The sequence below is a fragment of the Mastomys coucha genome, unplaced genomic scaffold, assembly GCF_008632895.1.
Source record: "Mastomys coucha isolate ucsf_1 unplaced genomic scaffold, UCSF_Mcou_1 pScaffold20, whole genome shotgun sequence".
NCBI classification, from domain to species: Eukaryota; Metazoa; Chordata; class Mammalia; order Rodentia; family Muridae; genus Mastomys; species Mastomys coucha.
Window position 1 is genome coordinate 36357656 of NW_022196903.1, and position 8415 is coordinate 36366070.

General features: G+C 40.7%; 1 protein-coding gene and 1 pseudogene across 1 annotated transcript; one reads left to right on the forward strand and one right to left on the reverse strand.

Moving 5' to 3' along the window:
- The first annotated feature begins 2709 nt into the window (after positions 1–2709).
- Positions 2710–5808, forward strand: LOC116098792 (anionic trypsin-2-like). Its single transcript, XM_031381660.1, has 5 exons — positions 2710–2848; positions 3367–3526; positions 4422–4675; positions 5040–5176; positions 5612–5808. The coding sequence occupies exons 1-5, from the start codon at positions 2809–2811 to the stop codon at positions 5759–5761; spliced, it is 741 nt and encodes a 246-aa protein (XP_031237520.1). The 5' UTR covers positions 2710–2808; the 3' UTR covers positions 5762–5808.
- A 646-nt stretch (positions 5809–6454) lies between these two features.
- LOC116098514 lies at positions 6455–8415 on the reverse strand (annotated as a pseudogene).

An 8415-nucleotide genomic window follows, 5' to 3' on the forward strand; every position in this document is an offset into this window, starting at 1 on the left:
TTAACATATAGTTAATATGAAAATTTGCTTGCTGTCCAACTAACCATAGTGATGTCCTAACAACTTATCTGCTGACTATTTAGCAGCCCTGTATTAGATATAGTCCAGGTGGGTGAGAAGTCATGGTAAGGCAAGGTTCAAGGTTATGAGATATAGTGCCAGGTAAAATATAAATTTGGTGTTTAAGCTCTGCCAAGAAAATAATGGCAAAAGGAACCAGATGTTTAACTTATCTCTCTGGGACTTCTGGAGTGCTTAGCGTTTTAGATGCCACCTGTGGCAAATCTCACACTTCACAAGGGTTTCCATACCTTTTTGGAGCCTTGAGACTATATGCCAATTTTACATAGTTTCTTGGAAAGAAAGAATACATCTGATCATAGTATCTTCCTTATTAATTAGAGATAATTCCTTTTTACATCCTTCACCATAAAACAGTTTTAGAAAGAAAAGTAGGGGCTCCACATATAAATGATGTAGTGCATGACTGTTGGGTAGAAAGTATTGAATCTGTCAGAAATTTTACAAATAGAACAGTATTACACTGAGGCATGACCCCAGGAGCCATTTATTGAGATTCAGGGTACAGAAAGAAGGGCTCTGAGAATGAATTCTGTTGTATAGCTGTACCAGTCATGCCGGGGATGGGTACAGAAATTATTAACAGCTCTCACAGGGATGTTTTCCCCAGAACATCCTGGTGTCCATTTGCTTCACCATTTTCCATAAATGGCATGTCAAGACCAATCACTAGATCCTGACCTCAGACTTTTCTTCTTTGATTAGCATCTCTAGAATATTTGTTGAACTCTGCTTCTTGTCCCTCAACAACACTAAGATCAGACTCACTAAAAAAGTAAATAGGTTCTGTAAAGGGTTTCCTCAAATTAGCTCATAACAGTACATGTAATCTCACGTATCCTTTTTCAGTACGCAACCTCTAGGCAATAAACTTGAGTGTCAGAACTCAGTAGCTTTGTTAGAACCATTCACAGATCTTTTACAGGAATGTTTTCTCTGAACTAAGTCTGATATAATAGTGTCACTGAAAAATATCAAATGTCAGAATCCCTCTATATTTTTAATCTTGACTTCTATTCATGACAACTGGATATTGTAGTAATCTCTCTACTGAAGGCAATTCTGTGAACAGAAATCAGACTATATATTGTTCAATTCCTTCCTCAAGTCTAATGAGTAGACTTCAATCTCAAACTGCATGTATCTAGAAAAAAAGGAAATTTTAATCTTTAACATAGATTTTTTTATTAGATATCTTCCTTATTTACATTTCAAATATCTCCTTTCCCAGTTCCCCCTCTGAAAAGAAAACAAACAAACAAACAAACAAAAAACAGCCCCTCCTCCTGCTCACCAACTCACTCTTTCCCTCTTCCTGGCTCTGGCATTTCCCTACACTGGAACCTTCACAGGACCAAGGACTTCTCTTCACATTGATGACTGACTAGGCCATCCTCTGCTATACATATGCTGCTGGAGCCATGAGTCCCACCATATGTATTCTTTGGTTGGTGGTTTAGTCCCTGGGAGCTCTGAGAGTACTAGTTAGTTCATATTGTTGTTCTTCCTAATGGGCTGCAAACCCTTCAGGTCCATGGGTTCTTTCTCTAGCTTCTTCATTGGGGACCCTGTGCTAAGTCCAATGGATGGCTGTGAGCCTCTACTTGGATATTAGTTAGGCACTGGCAGAGCCTCTCAGGAGGCAGCTATATCAGGCTCCTGTCAGACAGCACTCTCTGGCAACTACAATAGTGTCTGGGTTTGATGGTTGAATATGGGAAGGAATTCCAGGTGGAGCAGTCTCTGGATTGTCCTTCCTTCAGTCTCTGCTCCATAGTTTGTCTCTGCAACTCCTTTCATAGGTATTTTGTCCCCCCTCCTAAGAAGGAACAAAATATCCACACTTTGGTCTTCCTTCTTCTTGAGTTTCTTGTGGTTTGTAGATTGTATTTTGGGTATTCTGAGCTTCTAGGCTAATATCCACTTTTCAAAGAGTAAGTACCATGTGTTTAACAGAGATTATTAAGAGAACCATGAAGATGCAGAAAATGGACTAAAAAGCACAAAAAATGAAATAGAATATCATGACAGAGAAGAAAATGGAGAATATGGTTTTGGTTGTATCTATGAAACATATTCAGGAAATGTCTACTCAAACTTCATTCTTCAAACTTCAAAACACTTTTCATATATGAGCCTTTAGAAAGTAGAGCCAATTAAAAGCTGACAGTACAAATCATATCTATGTCTTCCTTTGACATCTTACTAAATACTCTAATTTTTATTACCTTAGCACCTAGATATGAACTTTCTATATGATGAATTATTCTATAGCTAATCATCATCTCATAGTTATTAGATCCAGATAAAATATTTCTTCCAATGTGTCTCTAGGTCCTGAATATCTGCCAACATTCCAATACCAGTTTTCCATGATGCTTGGGTATATCTAAGGAATATGCTCATTCTCTAACACACATCCTCTTTATATAACCTTAGAAAGGCTATGATGAATAGACAGAGTCTGTGTTTCCAGTATTTTACAAAACCTCTTTTCAAGAATCAACTTCTTTCCAAGTCTGCACCTGGAGGAAATTTCCTTATCACTTGTACCTCACCCACACACAGGGTAGACAAACAAAGCAGAGATAATGCAAGGCATTTGGAAAGAGAAAACCACAGGTGTGCTTGTGAAGAAGTAGAGGGGGCCCTCCCCTTAGTACCTCCTTCTCCCTGCACTGAAGTATAAAGGCAAACTTTCCCTAGTGTTCACTACCTTTTACCAAAATGAGAGTACTCCTGTTTCTGGCCCTTGTGGGAGCTGCTGGTGAGTTCTATGTCTCAATCCATGTCTTGTTTTCCTTCTCCTAGAAGAACCATAAACCACATCATCAAGTTGGCTCTTCACCCTATCTCTACTCCAATGTCCTCTTTCTTCTTCCTCCAGCAGTAGCTCTGCTTCCAATCCTTCAAGGCTTCTCTGTAAGCCTAGAATTTATTACCTTTTCCACTCTCATTTATTTAGTGATCAGAGAATATAGAAAATGGAAGGTATCTGGAGCATACAGGAAATGATCCTGTATGGGCCCAAAAGCTTAGAGATAGCTCAAGCCTGGTTGTCTCTTCATGAAGTCCCATACAGAATATCTTCCTATTAGCTTGCAGTACTGTGTAGTGCAGTCAGTGTTGGACAAACTGCCCTATGCCTAAAAGAAATGCAGTGCTACCTTTTTGTCTTCTCTCCTTGCATTAATTAAGAACCCCTGGTTAGCTGAAAGCTGAGGGCTCCACCTTCCAACACCATGATGAAATGTCTTCTCAGTGGTTTTCTTGTCTTTATTCAAGTTTCTTTCCCTGTGGATGATGATGACAAGATCGTTGGAGGATATACCTGCAGAGAGAATTCTGTGCCCTACCAGGTGTCCCTGAACTCTGGCTACCACTTCTGTGGAGGATCCCTCATCAATGACCAGTGGGTGGTGTCTGCGGCTCACTGCTACAAGTCGTAAGTGGTGGGCCCTGACTGTACAGAACACACACTTGACCTTGTCAAGGACAGATATAAGATCAGGCAAGAAATAACCTGATACAGTGAATGGGAAGAGTTACGGGAAAGAGATTATTTATTTATTGAGTTTGGAGAGGATACGAGTGCAGAATAGGAAGCCTTCCATACCCATGAATCATCCAAACTACTTCAAGTATATAGATAAAGAAAGAAAGGAAAGTTGACTGTAGAATAGAACCAAACATGAAGTCACACAAAGACTTTCACTAAGAGCAATCCTGGGTCCTATACCATGGTGATAAACTTAGAGTTTTCAGTGAGTGTGGAAAATCTGTGAACATTAAATTCTTGTATTTCTGCTAATTTCACTATAAAAAGGGAAGTGAGAGACAGATTGTATACCAGATGGTGTCAGACCTGAACATGCATCAGAACCCAGCCAGATTATAATTTAAAAACTCTAGGGGAAAAACCCAGAGAATGAATTCAGAGCAAGTTGGGAGACACCACAGTTACATGGCTATTCTTATTACACACTGGACTATACTGATGAAAGTAAAAACTTTTGGAGGAGATTTAGTTTGGTATATACTGTGCAAAGCCACAAAGGAAGAGTGAAGATACAGGGAGCTGCTGTGTTTATACAGGGTGGAGGAAAAGGAGGTGATGAGCAGTCCACAACTGCAGTCCTTTACGTCAATCATATTACCTGTCTTTGAAACAGAAAGGAATCAGGTCTCACTGTTACTTGCCCTCCACGCCATTGTCACTTTTGGGATATTGAACAAGACACCTCCCTATTCTAAGATCATTCAGCAAAAAGTGTTTAACAACTCTGAACTATTTGCATTAATGGAGGGGAAGAGCATTAACATTCCTCTCTTCCCAACAGCCGCATCCAAGTGAGACTGGGAGAGCACAACATCAATGTCCTGGAGGGCAATGAGCAGTTTGTCAATGCTGCCAAGATCATCAAGCACCCCAACTTTAATGGGAGGACCCTGAACAATGACATCATGCTCATCAAGCTCTCTTCCCCTGTGACCCTCAATGCCAGAGTGGCCACTGTGGCTCTGCCCACTTCCTGTGCACCTGCTGGCACTCAGTGTCTCATCTCTGGGTGGGGCAACACCTTGAGCTCTGGCGGTGAGTAGGCTACATCTCCTACTTTCTTTACAACTTTCCAGAACCAAGCGGGGTTCTACACTGAAACCATTAGCTTGTAAGATGCAAGACCATTGCAAGTATCCAATAACATGGAGCTCTGCAGTGGGTACAAGAGATATTTGTACACAAAATTATCTTCTTCCCAGCATGTAAACAGAGCAGATGAAGAATATTCTATTATTGCTTCCAGGCAGGCCATCAATAATGACTATTCTGAGATCTAATTTTCTTGCTGGGCCTTAATATCTTGAAGGATGCTCGAGGGCCCAAAGAGTTGTCTCAACTGGAATGCTGAGGCCTGTCCTGGTCTGAGTCACATTTCTTTCTTATCCTTTCCTCAAAGTGAACAACCCAGACCTGCTCCAGTGCCTGGATGCTCCAGTGCTGTCTCAGGCTGCTTGTGAGGCTTCCTATCCTGGACAGATCACCAATAACATGATCTGTGTTGGCTTCCTGGAGGGAGGCAAAGATTCCTGCCAGGTAATTACTTCATTCTAACAAAAATAATTTGTTCCCCTAGGGTTAGAATGCCCAACTTTATGAGGCAGAAAGTTTCGTTTTGTTTGTTTGTTTGTTTGTTTTTCAAGACTGGGTTTCTCTGTGTAGCCCTGTCTGTCCTGGAACTCACTCTCTAGACCAGGCTGGCCTTGAACTCAGAAATCTGCCTGTCTCTGCCTCTCAAGTGTTGGGATTAAAGGCATGCACCATCACTGCCTGGCAACAGGAAGTTTCTTATAGTGATTCCATGGAAAAGTGAAGAGGGCTATTTTGGAAGGTATTTCAACATGTCAGCAAGAATAGAGGATGGGCTAACCAAAGGAGGCAAATCATATCTAGAATGGCATCTTCAGGTCAGAATCATGTGGTCCTTTTTGCTTATGCCTCTTCTTTCAATACTGTATTTCTCCCTCCCAGGGTGACTCTGGTGGCCCTGTGGTCTGCAATGGACAGCTCCAAGGCATTGTCTCGTGGGGCTATGGCTGTGCCCTGGCAGACAACCCTGGTGTGTACACCAAGGTCTGCAACTATGTGGACTGGATTCGCAACACCATTGCTGCAAACTAAACATCCCTTTGAAGTCATTATGCCAATAAAGTGTATTTTTTCCTTACTTTCTGTGTCTCTGATCTCTTTATCCTGTTGTGTGTGGGAAATATATTACTATTTGAAATCATTTTTCATTACCATTTAAATGTTGTTTGCATCCTACATCTCCAAATATGTTGCACGGAATAATATTTCAGCAGCAGATTAAAAGAAAAAAATTGAATGGTAGAAGGATTACAGGGTTTTTTTCTCTTATAAAAACATATATTAATAAATTGAGGCTAAAAATGTTCATGTTTACATGAGATTCTTTTTTACTTGTAAAGTGTTTTGTTATTTTAATACACCTGAAAAGACTTTATATACAAACACTTAAGATACAATAAAGCATGAATTCAGCCCTAATGATTCCAGAACATCAGGAATGTGGAAGGAGATTACCTAAACATTAAAAAAAACCTGAACCCGAAAATAAAATAATCAGATAAAGTCTGTATTAACATTTATAAAGAGTCATGTGGCTCTTGCCATTTTTCTTGGGAGAGCTTTGGCCAGTTGTTTAAGTGTTTCTGTTAGCTGTGGAAGAACAAACAGGGATAGCCTTGACTGGTCCTCATGATGATGAACACTATGCTCATAGCTCCTTAATAAAGCAGGTCTGTAACGTCATCACCTGAAAGGAGCTGCCAATCATCAGTAATGATGTGTTTCCTAACAACATCTCCTGTAGCACTTCTTTGGTTCTGGAGGCTCCAGAGCTGGCAATATTTTCTCATCAAACACATTCTTTAGGCCTTTATGTGTGAGTGTAGAGCAATTCACATATTTGACAGCCTTCAGATCCCGCTCCAGCTTTTCACCAGTCTCTGGAGTCACTGAAAGAGGTTTCTCTTTGTTCTTGTCAAGTTTCTCTATAGTAGAGAGATCATCTTTGAGACCTATTTGAGTCCCAACAAGCAAAAAAGGAGTCTTTGGACAATGGTGAGTTATCTCAGGCACCCCCTTTTCTTTCACATTTTCAAATGGGGATGAAGAGACCATGAGAAACATACTAGAAAAACATTTGTCTTGGGATAATTTAGCAGTATTAGTCTTTCATAATCTCCTTGTCCTGAAGTATCAAAAAGTCCAAGAGTGAATGGCTTCCAACCAATCATAAGAGTGACTGCATAATTGTCGAAAACATCTGGTAAAGGTACATATTTTGATGGAAATTTGTTAGCTGAATAGGATATCAGTAAACATGTTTTATCAGCAGGATCATTGCTGACAACACAATTGTCTGCATTATGGAAATAGTTTTATATCTACTGTTCATATTTCAAAAACGATGTTGATCTCAACTTCTCCACTGGGGCTACATGTGAATTTTAACCCAAAACTTTCATGGACACGTACAATGTTAAGGAATGAGTAACATATACCTTAAAAGGAGATTTTTAAATGAACGTTTCCTTTAAAAGTGAGCTTATTCATAGGCACCATGGCTGGGTGGGACTGTTGGTTACCTCCCTCCTTTGGGGGCTTGCATAGCACTTTCTGGTATCATGAAAGCTAATTTTCAGTAAGTCTGTTTTGCTTAGGGGTCTCTGATCCTGTGTTTGAAATGCACGGTGTCTTCAACAAAAAGGAATTCCTTTCTATCTCTTGTGGGATAACCAAGTGCAGTAAAGAATAGCTCATAATAATGTTTCAAGGGTCTCTCTACAACCCTGAGAAACAACTCAAAAGAGGGCTTTTCAAAGGCAGGGTATTAGGCTTCTGTTTTGTGGGGTGGTGGGCTGTGCAGACAGCCTTGTCCTGGTCGATCAAAAGGTCTGAAACCAGTGAGACCCAGTGGGTGGTAATTTCTGCCTGCATGGGACAGAAGGTGTTCGACCAAGCTTCTGGGTTCCTGGCTCCTGTTGGAGTTACAGCCCCATATCCCCCCATAGGAGTGGTGTGTGATATTGGTCATATATAAGCAACACCAAGCCTTCCTACATCCAAATAAGGTTTCCCCAAGCTCACAGTCCAAACCAATGAGAAGTACCTGTTTTCAAACCCTGAATCACTCCCAAAACTGTATATAAATTCTATCCAGGGAATTAAAGGTGCAAGAACTACAAGCCTTTTGTTCTAAGAGGTGTAACACTAGGGAAGAGGTCTGCTCTCCGGAAATGCCAACTGAAGCTGTGCCTCACTCCTCCTCACTCCTTACCGGCTAGTCAGCCCCTCATTGGTCCAGCCCACCCGACTCAGTGCCGGGTTTAGTAACCAAGTAACCTGGAATACACAGCAAAGATGGAGGTGAAGCCAACTGCAGAAGCAGAAGAGGCCTAAGCGACTTTTCCTCCCTGCCCTCGCTTGCTTCCCTTCGCCAGAACTCTCACATTGTGCCAGGCCAGAGATCTCTGTGAAAGCCTCTAGGACACAGGCCCACAGTTTGATGGTCTTTGGCTTTTGGAGGGAGTACTCTTAGCACAGATAAGATATTTCATTAGTTGGATAATGTATGTGAAATAAAAATTTATAATATATATTTATACACACACATATATACATTACAATACCTTTCTTTTGAGGTTTATGGTTATAATTCCCTATCAAATTTGCAGGGATCCTTACTGTTATTTTACCCTCCTGTTTTCTTCATCTGTATTTATCTCCCTGGCTCTTTTCTCAATTGTCAT

What these genes read in the sequence shown, in the direction of transcription:
- LOC116098792 (XM_031381660.1), top strand. Translation starts at nt 2,809, where the DNA reads ATGAGAGTACTCCTGTTTCTGGCCCTTGTGGGAGCTGCTG. An exon ending in GCGGCTCACTGCTACAAGTC is followed by an intron (nt 3,527 to 4,421) that starts GTAAGTGGTGGG and finishes TCTTCCCAACAG; the next exon opens with CCGCATCCAAGTGAGACTGG. An exon ending in GAGGCAAAGATTCCTGCCAG is followed by an intron (nt 5,177 to 5,611) that starts GTAATTACTTCA and finishes TCTCCCTCCCAG; the next exon opens with GGTGACTCTGGTGGCCCTGT.